Raw genomic sequence first — 16490 nt, 5'->3', positions numbered from 1 at the left:
CCATTCAAAATAGAAAAGAATATTACTTGCCTGAGGCAACTGGGTCACTAGAATTCTGCAAGATTTTAGTACAAATACAATATACCGTAGGTGTCCATAGATCTCTTCTGCAGCAGCTTCATGGAAGACTGATAAAAGACTGATTTGAAAAGATCTGACATTGTTACTGTACAAAGCAAATTGTGAGTACATGTATCAATATGCATAATATTATACCTTGACTGGAATTGAGATGTCTGGTAGAAAAATTGCTGTCTGAGTAGAGGAGATGACTGACAGTGACCTTCCATGCTCTAAACCACATACTCAGTGTGGTTAGTTTTTAAGCCTGTTGGATGATGGGCCTTGTGAGAGGAAGGAAGAGAAGGGGTTTCTCTGAATTCATCTTTCATGCAGGGGCTTCTATTCCAACCCCCTGCAAACCAACCACCAGGAATCCAAACTAGTGTCCAAACTCCATTACAAAGTGACCTCTTCAGGATGCCTTAAGCTTCTGCTTAGCCTGTCAATAGTTTTTTATGTCAAAAACCACAATGCACCCTATCTTAGTGACCCCATTGAGATAATGGGATGGTATCTGACTTCAAGAACTTCACACTTTGGTCTCATATACAGTAAGAGAAGGTGCTGAGTTTCTCCATTAAAGTATGGAAGTAAGATAATTAAGAATTGAAGCTTGGTTTCCTCCAGTGTTTGCTGTAAGTATCAAAAGCAGTTAAGAGTGAATGTATCTATACAGCACTTAGTACAATAGGGCTCCACCTTGGTTAGTACTGTTAGGTACAACTGTTAATTCAGTGGTACTTATGTAGGCCTTATTACTGTAGTAACTGAGCAACTCTCAATCGTTAATATATATATCTTCCAAACAGCCTATGAATGAGGACAGTATTATTATTAATAGTATTGTACTGTTTTACAGATGAGTAACTGCGGGACGGAGATTAAGTGACTTTCCTAAGGTCACACAGGAAATCTGTTCCAGGCTCAGCCTCTCAGATTTTAGAACAACTCTAATAAAATACCTTCTTATAGCTGTTTATCATGCTTTTGGCATTGCAAATGTTACAAAGCAGCTATAATAATAAGGTACAAGAAACATAACTCAGATTAGTTTTAAGGTCAGCAGCTGACCTTGGAACACCCTTTAGCTGTGCTGTTGCATGATTTATGTAGGGAATTGCTGACATTTAACTTTCTTTTTCAAGTTGTAGAGATAAAAATAATTTGTTTCCAGATATATTATTGAGAAAGCACATACTCTGAAAAACTAGCCAATTTAGCCTAAAATAAATAGGATTACCCTTATTATCTGTGGTATTGCCTTGTGATTCCCAATGTGTACTATGGAAAATACCTTGAATACCTCAGATACTGAGGTTAGCTTATTTTAAATCTTCAGCTATCTAAAGTCATTATCAGTTTTTTAAAAATAGTATTTTTTTAACATAGCATAATGGATACAGTAAAAACTCACAATATGATTAGAAATGTCTGCTCACTGCACTGCACTCCCTTATGAGCTGTACATCTGCAAGCTTTACTTACACGAGGTTTTGTATTTCCTTTGTGATTTTATTGACCTAGCCAATACTGCAAATATTATGATGTTCATAGCAAGATCACTAGTAATATTTCATGTTACACTTGATTGTTACATTCCATTGTCAAACAATTAACAGCTTTGGTTTAATAGTCAAATATACATTAAGACATTAGAAACATAAAAATTAACTGTAGTTGTTCCTTTCTCTATATTTTTTTAATGACAATCATAGTCTTTGTGTCTATATTATAAATACTTCAGGGAGCACAGTATCTCATGCCTGGAAATACGATGTCTGCATTTGTATGTCTTTCTAGCAGACACCAATAACACGATAAATTTGTCTACACTCAGCAAATGAAAACAAGGTTGAAAAACTGTGTTGTACTACGAGCAGCAGGGGGCATAAAAATTATGGTAATTTATAGCTTTACTATTGTTAGTCATGCACATTAATGTTTTCAGTGGTAATGTATCATGCTTCTGGCACTGAACACATTACAAAGCAGCAATAATGTACTCTTACAATATGGAAGCATTGATGAATTCCCTATGAAATGCACAAAGCTAAATATTCATATCCTTTCATTTTATTCTGTTTTTTAAAAGGAAAAGTCTAAGCCATGTACATCCAAAACATTTGACAGTATTGAGACCTACTTTAATCAGAAATGTGCTTTTCTCAATAAAGATAATACTTAGCCAAATACTTAGCCACAGCAAATGATTACAAGAAGGGGACGCTTTGTTCATTCTGGAGGCAGGGGAACGGTTATAATATTCTGTGATTCAAAAGGCCACTGTCATTTTGCTCAGAATAAAACAAATGGTGTGAAATGTTGGCTTTCTTAATCATTCCAAGTGGCCTCAAATTCCCCCGCAGAGCTCAGTCGGAGGCCTCGACTTGGGCTGGTACAGTTAGGAATTTAAGAAGTGTATTTTTATTACTTTTTTATTTGATTATTTATTATATTAAACATAAGAGAAACAATATAATTAGCTCTTTCCTTTTCTCAGCAATGATCTGATTCCCTTGTGGTGATGACTGCCATGCTTTTGACCTCATGAATTATCCTCTCCTGAATCTGATTATTGTCTTGTATAACAGACAAGCAATCATATGGCTCTTAATTAGAACAGCAAATGCCATGTGTTTCAAAGTTTGTTTATGTACTGCCTGTTCTCTGTCTCTAGCCTGGTTGTCATGCTATTGGGCTTTAGAAGGCCTTCCAAACAGCTGCTTAAATTTTATATATTTCTATGGACTAGCTGATAACACCATTAATGAAATGGCTGCTTATTTTTCAGAGTACAGTATATTACTAAAAGTGATCATTTTAAGCTACAAAAAGGAAACCTTAAGTGATTATGGTTTTAATGGCTCTCACTTTCTCTAGGTCATTGGTTTTGGCACCATGGCTTGCATTGCTAGCTGGAAGATCCCACTTTAGACTAGAACACGCGACATCCTCTTGCCTCTCCTCTAGTATACCATAGACTTGTGGACACGAGAATGGGATGCAGTATTCCAGCATCAGTCTTACCAGTGCTTTGTATAGAGGTAAAATCAGGTCCCAACTCCTACTCACTGCTCTCTTGTTTATATAGTCCATGCTGAGGCTGAACTGGTCACACAAAGGTTATATATTTTTGCTTCAGGACTCTCCCCCAGATGAAGCATGGAATACTATTGATTTTAGATCAAACTATAAATAGCTTAGAAAACATTCCCTCCCCCCCCAAACACAGTATCATGGAGAACAAAAGTAGTGACTTGAGGAATGCTACAGACCAAGCCCTAAAGTGGCTGGCATGTAATGAGCATACTGGATATTGCTGTCAGGCATTGGGCCAGCCGAGGTAGCAACTATCTTATCAGATAATGCTAGCACAGACATTAGAAAAGAGCATAGCAAATAATTCATAGTAGATAATTTGTTCAGTTAATTTAGCCTGTATTTATTTGTGAATTGCCATGGTTTTACAATTTTCATGCATTTATTTTCACCTAATAACTTCAATGATTAAGTCTTCATCTGTGGATTGTTCATAAGCAAGTCATTGAGAGTCTTCTCTGCAAAACGTTTGAGCTCTCTTGGTCATGTGGCATTGTTTCTGTTTCCTCATTGGACGAGTATAACCCTTAGAATCAGATTTCTATTCTTCTGTTGATTCCCTGAACATTCCTGCCAGTAAACTCATTCACAAGAAAATCTGTGGAAAGTGAAAGCACAAATGAGGCACAAAGGATGCTGAAGTGAATTAACTCTTATTCAAGCAAATATTCAAGGTGCAAATCACGATGGTAGGAATGGCTTTGGTGAGATGAGATAAAAGCAGCTAAAGGTGCATAAGAGTATGTGTGTGCTGGGGAAATCTTATATGCATATACATCGATACATTTTTTGTAAAATCTGTTAAAGTTCAGTATTTTGTCAGAAGGAGGAACAGAAATCTGAAATGTGCTGTGAACATGCAAGTCAAATAACTTCAAGCTGAGCTGCAACCCAAAGTAAATATGTAAGAGTTGTATTTATTGGTGAAATCCACACAGATGAAGAGCTTTGCTTTGTAGGCAACTACATTTAAGGCTATATTATTAAATAGGGAGCCAAACTGCAATTTGAAATAATCACACACAAATTAAACTATTAAGATATAATAGAAATTTATGTTCATGCAAGAAAAGATAGACTTTTTTAAAGCTAGTTAGGCCTTGAAAGGGATTAAAAAAAAAAACCAAACCTCAACCGACCGACTGCTTAAAGGTTATTGCCTTAATGAATAGCTACTAATGCTGTATGAACTGTTTATCTTTGGCTTTCAGGTAAAAAACAAAAATACAGCATGTCACAGCTGCATGTGTTTTATGGTTTCTGGTCTACTGCAGTCTAAAGGAATCACTATGGCTGAAGCCTGAAAGGTTTGTCATCTCCACTACACGTGGCCCAATGAGCACCTTTAATTTTCTTTCTATAGTGCACTGCATAAAGGCTGCCATCTGCAAGAAACTATTTAAGCTTCTTAATAAACTGAGAAATTGATGGCTTTTTTTTAAAATTGACTGAGTTAGCACCATTAATACTTAAGCATTTTTCACAGTGCATAAATATGGCGTGGCATTTATTATAGACATTTATTAAAGCGACTGTCAACTTGAAATCAAATGAGTTAAAAGTAGTTTGAAGGACTGTCTCTCCCCCAAGTCTCAAAATTGCTGAAACTCACACTTCTCTATTTTTAAAAAAATGTTTGCCTTCCCCAGTTGCTATGTGAAAGATCCACAAAAACAGGGGAAACTGCTACACAAATTCTGTCAAATACACGAAGTAAACAAAAAATAAAATTTCTTTCAGTGATACTGATCTTAGATGGTGCTTGTAACAACACAGAAAAATTTCATACAAGATATTTTAAGTGTCCTTTTAATTAACAAAGCTTCCTTGCTTCTAGGCTTTGATATCTATTTTGTTTATAGTCAGTTATTGGTGCTCCATGTATTTTGTGCCATGCTTCTTGAAACTCTCACACCCTGAGTTGTTGTGTCTGATACAGTGTGGTCTAAACTGAAACATGAAAGCAGTTTGCAATTAGCTCGTCCACTGGCCAATTCCAGTGTCTGCAAAATGTCTCACTGGGAGCCACTTTACATGTTATGTCATTTCAGACACTGTCAGTGATATGGAGATATTCAAAGCCTGCATTTAACAAGTGGGTGCTTTAATCAGGAAATATAAATTAATAAATGGTGCTCTGGTACCACAGTTATGAGTGTTGTGAAAGAACAGATTGGAGGGTGGGGGGAATAGAATAGATTGGAGGGTGGGGGGAAGATAAGTAGGCAAATCCCTGGAAAGAGTTTTGGAATAATAGCAATGTCCAATCTGTAGGTGCTAAAGTAAAAGCTGGCTTCACAAGTTTCAAAGCCATGAATGGATTAAGAAGAGCCATTGTAGTCATACATAGTGTATTACAAATTGGATCACAGCCCTTACACTACATATAATATACATCACTTGTGTTACATGAAGTTTTTCTAAGTTACTAAAATTGTGGGGTGGGGGCTGAGAATTAAATTAGGTCTGTCACATGCATTTTTCAGAATGCACTATATTGCTTTTTTATGACATCGCAAGACATTTTTCCATCTTTCTCCACTTTTCCATCTTTCTGCACTTAGTATGACTGCACAGGGAAAAGAGGTAATTTCACGTGGAAACTGCACCACCATGACATGTGAAACCTGTCCACTTGTGTACAGCTAGAGTTAAATGGCAAAGGACGTTAAAGACAATAAAGGGCTCAAATAATTAGATGCACATTCTCTGCTTATCCTGGACAGTTAGTTGATGCAGTGGGAGATTTCATAGTAGACAGTCCTGCATATAGAAATGTAGCTTGAGCATAATCTGCTCCCAGATTCACAGGCTGGATCTTGACTCTGATACTCTACTCTGCACATGTATGTGTATAACTCCCAATGACATCAGTGGAAGTTTTGCTTGTTGATCATTCTTGTAATTAAATTAGGAGGTACCTGAATACTATGAGGAGGGCCAGATAGGGAATTCTGTGCATAGAGGAAGAACAGACTTATCAGATTTGAAATCCATTGCATAGATGTTGCCCTTGACCTACCTAAGCCAAATGTAATTCAGCTTTTTTAGAAAGTTATTCCCTCAGTTAATGTACAGTGGGTTTAATGCCTTATAGAACAGGATACAAGCTACAGTGCAGCTACCCATATATTCACTACCCCATGCAATGAAAGCCACCCTGGGTCCCATTACCCATCCTATAATAAATCCTGCTGGATGGTGGTGAAAGATGGAATCTGCAGGAGGTTTCCCAATTGCACATTAAAGTTAGGGGGGAAGTGAATGTTTCCCACCCCTCTTCCCGCACTGTACAGGCACAAGAGACACTCACAAACCCTGTGGGGTATCTGCAATAGAGGCTTTATGCCCCCACCAGATCCCTGCTCAGGGGGTAACAGAGCACAACAGAGGGGACCTACAAGAAAAATAATTCTTTCTAGTGCTGTACGATCTTTCCACTTTGATCTCCACAGGGCCAGTAAGGCCAAGCTGTATGTCATCCACCCACCTTTTCCCCTGGCCTGTCCGTTCCTCTCTTCTGGGCACAGATTCAGGGTGTGGGATCGCTAGCAATTAAAGTTAAGTGCTGCCAGTTCAAGACTACTTCTGAGGGGGGCGGGGGGAGAGGGCCCTGTGGTCTATAACAATGGTCACAGACTATTTCCCCCTTTTAGTATCTCCAGGCATTAAGGTCCCATTTCTGGAGGGGAACAAGATCTGATCATATGTAATTGTAGTATATAGAATGTGAGCCTTTTTAATGTAAACATACATGCTGGCTACCTCCTGTGATCGCTCTCCCCCAACATGCCATAAGGCAGCTGTTCCTAGGCTCACGATTCGAGTCCCATTATGTATACATCTACCCTTGTCATAACACTACCGCTAAAACACTCACACCGCTTGGTCCCCATACATACTGTTAAGAGGGTGGAATTTAAAATGAAAAAGACTGTTTAAATAATGTCAACAGCCTGCCTAATTTCACAAAAGGAAGGAAATTCAAAGTTAAGGCTATGGGTATATTCTTATCTAGATGCCTGAGGATTTTTGTTCATGACAATATGCCCCTAAAATTCAGAGCTGTCCCTTATTGTCTTTAATTTCTCCCATTGTCTCTCTCCTTTTTTTATTAAACATCAAAGTGAATTCACAACAGAGAGTCAGCCTAGAATTTAATCCTCTAAATACCTTAGGAATAGAGGTTTAGAATAGAAGTACCAATATACACCCTTAAAATTTCAATGTAATATAAAAGAGATTCTAATCACAACAGATCATTACCAAGAAGAGTAAACCACTTTAAAAAAATTAAGTGTCTTAAATATAATAAAAAGGAATAATTAAGAATCAAACAGGAAGCTGCCATACTGACAATTTAATGATGCTGAGTAGGACTGAAAGAACTGGCTTTGCCATTAGAAAGCAGTAGAAATCTGACATTTTCAATATGGCACTAGGGTAAGTTCTGGTCATGTTTTTCAAGAGCAAAGGTAACCGCAGAAGCAATATTGGGGAGTAGAGGGCTATTTGTTTTTTTTTAACAAGAAAACTAAAAAAAAAAATGGTAGAACTCACCAAAAAAGAACCTCGACATGTTTTGAATTCCTACTTCTGTCTAATGGTGAATCTGGTTCATTCAGTTCTACTTTACCTCATCAGGCTGGGCTTTGTCCGGGAGTTGATTACAGTGCAACCCCCCAGTGACAGCCCCATTCATTGAACGGAACTTATGAAACAGTGTCTGGTATTTCTTTTTTAAATTACTTTTTGAGATGTTCCCTTTTTTTAAAAAAAGTGTATTTATATCATGTCCACTGCATTAAAACTAATTAAAGTATGTTTTCCAAGAACTGAAGTATTACAATGATTGAAATGAGAACAGGAGATTTATAAACGTACAGATATTTAGGAATGCATCCAAATCATGTCCTGTTTTTTGAACAAAGTTAAAATCTAATTGATACATGCACTTAGTATGACTGCACAGGGAAAAGAGCTAATTTCACGTGGAAACTGCTAAGTGCAGCCACTTGCACACACTGTGTCTAATCTGTGTGAGCAGTCATGGTCGTTGCATAACCTTGCGTGCGTTACATGTAAGCGTGTAACTAGATGCACAACTACAGGCATTCTTTGAATGCACCATCAACCTGTTAAAAAAATAAATAAAAAAAAAAGCAGGCCGGGAGTATTCAGCACCAAGAATGTGAGGATGCAGACTTAGTAAACTGCTAAAACACTGACTGTTTGCATGCGGGGGGATGATCATTGTTTGTTTTTTTTTGTAATGACAGTTTATTAATATTGTCAACTATAGACAATGGCAGTATAATACATAGTGACACGTTGAGTTGTAACAAGGAATCATCCATACAGTCAACAAAACTGCATCAACAACATGCAAATAAAATACAAATGCAGAATCTCTGAAACATTGAACAATTGTTCTGAGTTATTTTTAACTCCTTTACACTGGAATTCTAACTCTCTGGTTTGGATCATTACCTTCTGCCTACATAAAATGCTTCCGTAGCTTCAATGAAATCATACGCTTAATCTCCTGTCCTAAATGGCTTTGTTACAAAGTTACCATTCTCTCTCTGCTCTCTTGCACTGAGTGAAGTGATTTATATATAGTGTATATACTGGGATCTTTGTGGGTGAGAGATGTTGAAAAATGTAGATCATTATTTTCATTATACTGTTACTCTGAGTCTCCAAATTAAGTATATGATCAATATTCAGAGACTATGGGCCAGGTCCTCAGTTGGTGTAAATTGGTGTAAGTGCATTTAAGTCAAGGGAGCTACACTGGTTTACACCAGCTGAGGATCTGCCCCATATTCTTGAACTAAAACATATATCTGAGTGACATGCATCTTGTCACCTATATAATGATGATGTCAAAAGGAAAAAATGTTGAAGGCACAATTTTTAGTAGGTTTTTTTTTTTTTTTACCACTTACAGCACAGAGTCAAAGATTCTGAAGCTGGCTTTCAACTATCTGTATTCTGCTGCCATCCAGTGGTTTACATAAAACAATGTGATATTAAAAGAATGATTTTTTACGGTATATCTTTGCTGTAGGGTATTAATAAAACATATGGACATTGTGAAGTATAAAAGGTGAGATCCCTTTTGTGGTGAGGGAGTGGACCAGGTGTTTTACAAGAGTCACAATAACCTACCACCCACTAGCGCTAATATTTTACTTCATTTTTACCTGTTACCAATTTTGATTTGATTTCTGCTTGATAAACCTCAGAGATAAGTAGTACAAAACCATGAAACCACTAATAATACCGACGAGGATGAGGTAGCTTGCATAGAGAGGATACGAGTCCAGATTCATAGCCTGAATTACCTGTAAGCACAGACATCACAAAATAGTAATTAAAAACCTCTTTAAAATGGATGTGCAAAGTGTCACATCTCCTTAGTTTTGCTCCTCTTCCTGCCTTGCCCCTGGTGGCTTTTATGTTCTTATTTTCAATTACAGCAGGATCAGCTTTGTCACATCTCTCAACAAGTGTATCATTAGGAGGAACACAGCTCTATTTCTAAACGTTGTTTTCCAACAAATGTGTAGCTGAGGTTTGTGAAGGGAATTATTGCTTTATTTGCTCTTTAAAAATCTATTTCATTTTCCCCCTCCCCAGATAGCAAGGCACCATGTAAATATTGTGACACAAATCTGCCACTGCATGGACCTGCCTCAAGCAGAGGCTGCCATTTGTGCTGTATGATATGGTGTCTTCAGTATATGAACACACATCCATTGGAGGACCAAAGAGAGACCACCAGACTCGTTCCATTTAGCATCTACAGTAACAGGCATTCCAAAAATGAAATGCCAAGACATTCAATCACTACACCAGTGGCTCTCAACCTTATTCTTGCACCCATCCTTTTGTACTGCTTCAAGCACGCTTTGAAGGTTCCCTAGTAGAGGGGGAAACAATCTCTTTCCTTCCCTCCTGTATGCTGGGATGGGACTAATTTAATATGGCTCTGTCAAACTCTGACCACTTCATTTCCCACTTTGCCTCTGTAGGGGATCAGATAGCGAGTTGACAGGGAAAGGGAGGAGTCGTATAATCCTACCAAACCATGGTGGTGATGCAGCTCAGGCTTATGCCAAAGGTCAAACAGCATGCATTATGGCTCCAATTTAGCAAAGTCAATGAGCATAAGCACGCCCTTATAAGAGTGCTTTGCAGAATCAAGGCATATATCATTTAGTCAACTACAGTAATAAATGCCTTAGTAGCTATTCCTCAAATTATTTATCAAATATAAAAATCTCTCTGGGAGACTGACTTACAAGTTTCCCTGGGATTTGAAAGGTAGCATTTCCAACGGTCATTTGGTATGTGAGTTCAGTGAACTGAATTTGCATCAGGCTTTCATAACTCCATCTGACAAAAGATATTTTAGAAATCCAAAATGGAACTGGAAAAGACGGTAGGAGGGGTGGAGAAAGAAAGGGAGGAATCTGTCTTAATATAAACACACAAAATGAACCTATTATATCTAACGCCATGTCTATGTAGGTTGTAGGAATCAACATCCTCATATCAGCTAAGTCTTTGATTCGTTTGTCCACACAAATTAAATATGCATAGAAATGTGATACCCAAAACTGGATGAAGAATTGAGGATGGCAAAAAAAGGACTGTAGCTCTTCTGGAAGGCTTTTTGTATATCCCCAGTTGCTATAAGGTTTTTTGATTTGTTGGTTTGTTTTTATTTTATATATTTTACAGAGCCACTTTGTTCCAGTAATAAAATATAAAAGAGGACAGACAGGTCAAATCTGACTAAAATTTTAAGTTTTGTTTTAAAATCAAACAAGACTTTACAAAATGTAAAACTAATAGAAAGGTCTCCGTGATTTTTGAAAATATTCCAATAAAGCTTTATTTAAATTGCCCTCTAACAAATGATTATTATGTCGTTCAGACCTTGTGCTTTGAGAACCTGATATTGACTAAAACTGACCATAAACTGCTACTCTGAAACCAGTACAATTGAGACATCTATATTCATTGTACAACTCGAGCTAAAACTAAATAAGCATTATCAGTAAAAATAATGTTGATTTTTTTAAACTATTTTTCATTTAAGTTTTTAGCCTAAATTTCTTTTCTTTAAATATTTAACTTGACACTTCAAATACTACAGTAGCAAAGCAACTCATATTCTGTTGCTATCTGTTACATGACAGTGCTAAATTCTGTGTTAAAGGCTTTCTGAATTACACTTATAATGTAGCCTTGAGTGTAATTTGAATTTTTCAGTGAGACAGGTTTTGTATTCATCTTTGAATTAGTTATATATTTACAAACCCTAGAAAAGAACAAAAATAATGTACAGTACATATAATACATTCTTAAATAGTGCTTTTTATCCATAGATCTCAAAACATTGTAGATATTATTCCCATTTTATAGATGGATAGGGAAACTGAGGCACGTAGTGACAAACTGTGTTATCCAACACCACCCTATAAGACAACAGAAGAGTTGTGATTAGAACCCAGGTTACCTGAGTTCCTGTCCAGTATTCTATCCACTAGGCCATAATGCCTCAAAAACATTGCCTATGATTTACAAAAGCTGTAAGTAGTTGTCAGTTATGACTGCACTTGCCAGTCTTACCTAGCCACAGGCTTTCTAGGCTTACCACGAAACCGCCACTCAGGAAGAAGGTTGTGAAAAGCACATTGCCAAAGAAGGCTGACAACTGCAGTGTTGGGAGCAGTGCTGCCATCCATAGTGCCATTGCTCGGGCACAGAAAACCACAAGCCAGACTGCCAGGAAGTTAAGGAGGAAATGTTCTGGTTCAGGATTGAGATTTGTCAGCCAGTAGATAGGAACTCCATAAATTATTACAAAAGCACAGTGTTCTGGGAGCTCCCCCAAAATCTGTTAACAGGAAAAAAACCACTGAACTTTCTCATATTAATATATGTATTTTTTAATATTTTGCAGGAAATAACCTATTAAAATGTGATCACCTTCGTCAGTGACACACTAAAAAAAACAGAAAAAGGAGGATCCTAGCTAATTTTCCTTCTATTTCTAGTTGTGACATTTTCTATAACTAAAACCTAAAACTGACAGGCTTCTTGTTAAGGATTATATGCCTTGTTTTCTTACAGTTTGTCAGTTTCTGGGAATCTAAGACATTTCCCATAAAAGCTCATAAACCTGATGGCAATAATGCCACTAATGAGTCTCTGCAAATGTATTTTAGTTCAAATTCTGTTGAATCTTTACGATGAGTACACTTCAAATCATCCACTAGGAAGATCATTCGTCCCTTCTTCCTCGTTTTTGCCTACAGTTGGGGCAGCACGTTTTGCAAACTAGTTAATCCAGGGGTTCTCAAACTTCATTGCACCGTGACCCCTTTCTGACAACAAAAATTACTACATGACCCCAGGAGGGGGGACTGAAATCTGAGCCCACCTGAGTCCTCCTGCCCTGGGGTGGGGGGGGCAAAGCCAAAGCCCAAGGGCTTCAGTCCCAGGCTGGGGGCCTGAACCTGAGCCCCGAGTCCCATGGGCTTCAGCTTCAGCCCCAGGTGGTGGCACTCAGGCTTCAGCTTCAGGCCTGGGCCCCAGCAAGTCTAAGCCAGCCCTGGCGACCCATTTTAAGGGGTTGCGACCCACTTTGCTGCGCCCGACCCACAGTTTGAGAATCACTGAGTTAATCCATTGGAAAACAAAAATATTAAATTTTTCATACATAAGTAATAAAAGGCATATGTAGTGATGTAATCACTTCACCCATGGGAGTTAAGTAGGAGTGTACTTGAAGGTCACTTAATAGTATACCTCTACTGCTACGATTCATAAAAAATTGATATAATTTCATTGTGAAAACTGTGTTGTCTATGAACTACAAAGAATATTTTTTTCCCAGAACCACTCATGGGGGTTTTAAATCTTGTTTGGGAATGGAAACCTAAATTACAGATGCTGTGGCAAGCAGAGCTTTCCTAAAGGAAGGGGTTAGTCTCAGCTCTGGCAATAACAAAGCATATTTTAAAAAGTATCTTAGTAATGATTTTTTCGGAAACAGTTGTGCTCCATACATTTAATATGGTGGTTTTCTCCAATCACTATTGGGTCAAACAAAATTTGGCCCTCAAAGGTGAAAGATGAAATTGCCACATTCTATGTCACTTTTTTATGCTACATACTTCTCAGTCAAAATGATGAGAAGGTGTCTAATGGATGCATGTACACCTAGCATTGCTATTTTGCGTCAGACTGCAGCATTTACAAAGATTCTTCTATAACACGCGTCTCTTCATGTTACTAAACTCACAACAGCACTTCAACAATGAGGTATGCAGAAAAAAAAGGTATGTAAAACTATCCAAAACAACACATTTCCTTTTCAGTATTCCCAAAGTTGGCACCAAATTGTGCTTCAGAACCAGCTCCAGGCTTGTTATTTTAGAGACAATTTTTTTTAAAAAACCACTTTGGGAGCCAAAACTATGTATAGAAGCTCTTGAGGGAACAAATAATAAACCACTTCCGCTGTCCAGCATCTGGAAATCATATAAATGCCATTTGTGTTCAGACATGACTAACAGCAAAACTGGGTCACAAATAATTGCAACCACAAATTTATGCCACAGTGACACCCCTTTAAAAATGTATCCCTTGCTGAACACCAGGTCAAAGACGCATTGTGAAAGCAATCATCCAGTCTGACTTCTAGGCACGCTCTCTAAATTATACACTTGAGTCACTGGACTTTGCCCCACCACCTCAACCAGGGACAACCCGAAGTGAAAGTGATGTTGCTTGCCCTTCAATGATGTCTGTTTCCTATGAAACAACTATTGCCCATTGAAAACAAACATCTCTACCTTGATTGCCTAAATGGTAATGCTGACCTTGTTCTCTCACCCATTAGCACAGAGGGCAATAAGCCACAGCCCTCTTTAGTCAAAGACCCACTTTTACCATTTCTCTACTCGTGGGACTGGCCAGTGAATGGTGGAAGATTACACCTGCACCTCCAACAACACAAAAGGGCTCATTTTCCTTAAAGGGGGCAAGTGTGACAGCCCCTGCAGTCTGACAGCTCATTGGTTAGACAACAGAGAATAACTCCCCTAGTTTGATCTGACCTAAGGCTTTTCCATCTCCTGCCCTATCCCACCCAGTGAGATTTACAAATCCCCTTGTCCCAGCAGTCTAAGAGTAGCCAGTGAAAGGATCCTCTTGGACCTTGACTACTTTCTGGACCAGGCTCATGGACTTTCTGGACCAGGCTTTCTGGACCTAGGACCAGGCTCATGGTTTATGGAGACAGATGCTTTAAGAGCATTGTGAGGCTTAATTAATTAGTTAATAAATGTTTGGGAAGCATGATGACTGCTTTAGATGACAGGCATGATAAGTGTGAAGTCTGAACAAAATTTCATCACCCACACACAAGGCTTTTACTTTTCATGTTAAAACCAGATATACACTTTTCTTGACAGCTGAAACCAATTACCTTAGCAAAGAAGTAGGGAGTAACAGTATACATCCCATCTTCTAAATCATGATAAAGCATAGCTCTTTCTGAATGACCTACAGTATAAAACAGAAACAGACAGGTATATTTCATGCTAGAACTGCCCATAATCAATACATTTTTCATTAGCAATTTAAGTATTATTTTGTTTGATTGTCTTAAAGCATTATCACTAAAACTGACAGACACTTACATTTTGCAATAACATCCAAAAGCACTGTGAAGGGGATTAGTGCACCTATCATAAACAACAGTGCTACTGTGTCCTGAATAGATAGCTTGGTTTTCTCATGACCATAGTATAAGAATCCAATTAATAATGACATTAGAAGGGCCTCAGATCCATGGATTAATAACGTTGAAAGATCTCTGAAGTCACTGGAGATTTGACGACTAAGAAAAACAACAACACTGACTGTAAGACACTATAATAGCTAATAATGCCAGTTAAACTACATTTAAATAATTTGGCCTGATTCTCTTATCATTGACACATATGGAACCACATTGACTTCAGATGGGACGAGAATTTGGCCTTTTAGACAGGAACATGTATAGTACAAATCAAAACTATTGTAACAAATCTCTGGCCAGCTAGCACTTCATGTTTCATCATTCTAGATAGCATGGTCATTGGGAAATTCATGGTAGAAGTGGGGATAGAAATCAGATCCTCCAGCTCCAAAATATAGATCCAATCGTGTGAGCTAAAGCAGAATCCCTGTTTACAGATAAATGAAACACCGTTAAATAATTCTGGCATGATCCAGCACAGAGGTGGGCAAACTATGGCCCTCAGGCTGAATCCGCCCCGTGAGCCACACCACGCAGCTTGGCCCCACTCCAGCCGAGGCACAGGGTCAGGGGCTGTAAAAACGAGGCTCCTGGAAGCCGCAGCATGGCCTCGCTCCAGCTTCTACGCGTTCCAATGGGAGCTGCAGGGGCAGTGCCTGCAGATGGGGCAGAGTGCAGACCCGCCTGGCAGCACCTCTGCATAGGAGCTGGAGAAGGGACATGCCACTGCTTCCAGGAGCCGCTTGAGGTAAGTGCAGCTCAGAACCTGCACCCCCTAAGCTTCCCAAGCCCCAACTCCCTGCCCCAGCCCTGATCCCCCTCCTGCTCTCCAAACCCCTTGATCCCAGCAGCCTCCTGCATCCCAAACCTCTCATCCCCAGCCCCACCCCAGAGCCTTTGCCCCTGCCCCAGCCCTGATCCCCCTCCCACCCTCCAAACCACTCAGTCCCAGCCCAAAGCACCCTCCTACTACACCCCAAACACCTCATCCCCAGCCCCACCCCCAACCCCAATTTTGTGAGCATTCATGGCCCGCCATACAGTTTCTATTCCCCAATGTGGCCCTCGGGCCAAAAAGTTTGCCCATCACTGACCCAGCATATAGTAGTGGTACTCCAGACGCATTAAGCCAATTAATTAAAAATTTTTGAGTAATTGTGAAAGTACTAGTGAATGTCACAGCCAACTACAGCAGCCACCACCAGTAACAATCATGCTAAAATAAGGATAAACAAATCATAGAATCATAGAATATCAGGGTTGGAAGGGACCTCAGGAGGTCATCTAGTCCAACCCCCTGCTCAAAGCAGGACCAATCCGTAATTTTTGCCCCATATCCCTAAATGGCCCCCTCAAGGATTGAACTCACAACCCTGGGTTTAGCAGGCCAATGCTCAAACCACTGAGCTATCCCTCCCCCCCAAATCTCATGCCTCATGATGTCTTAGTCAAAATGAGTTGATGAAATTTCTTGAATCCCCTTGCTTGGGGGAGCATGGTG

At 38.9% G+C, this 16490-nt stretch overlaps 1 protein-coding gene across 11 annotated transcripts in view; it reads right to left on the bottom strand.

Annotated features, from left to right (window-relative positions):
* Nucleotides 1–3480: 3480 nt before the first annotated feature.
* The window catches only part of ABCG8 (ATP binding cassette subfamily G member 8), a 51246-nt gene continuing 38236 nt past the window's right edge, over nt 3481–16490 (bottom strand). For 6 of the 11 annotated variants that reach the window (XM_073339089.2, XM_073339090.2, XM_073339088.2 and 3 more), the window contains 6 exons: nt 14889–15088; nt 14675–14751; nt 11809–12076; nt 10473–10600; nt 9372–9512; nt 3481–3760 (listed from right to left, as the gene is read on the bottom strand). In XM_073339089.2, coding sequence (XP_073195190.1) covers nt 9375–9512; nt 10473–10600; nt 11809–12076; nt 14675–14751; nt 14889–15088 — 811 coding nt within the window. In that variant the 3' untranslated portion in view covers nt 3481–3760; nt 9372–9374. Of the gene's footprint in view, nt 3761–9371; nt 9513–10472; nt 10601–11808; nt 12077–14674; nt 14752–14888; nt 15089–16490 lie in introns of those variants that run through there. The other 5 variants (XR_013635586.1, XM_078852283.1, XR_013635585.1 and 2 more) reach the window with 5 other exon arrangements.

Source organism: Lepidochelys kempii, chromosome 3 (assembly GCF_965140285.1).
Source record: "Lepidochelys kempii isolate rLepKem1 chromosome 3, rLepKem1.hap1, whole genome shotgun sequence".
Lineage (NCBI taxonomy): Eukaryota > Metazoa > Chordata > Testudines > Cheloniidae > Lepidochelys > Lepidochelys kempii.
Note: the sequence above shows the minus strand (reverse complement) of the source record. Positions and strands in the feature narration are given on the sequence as shown.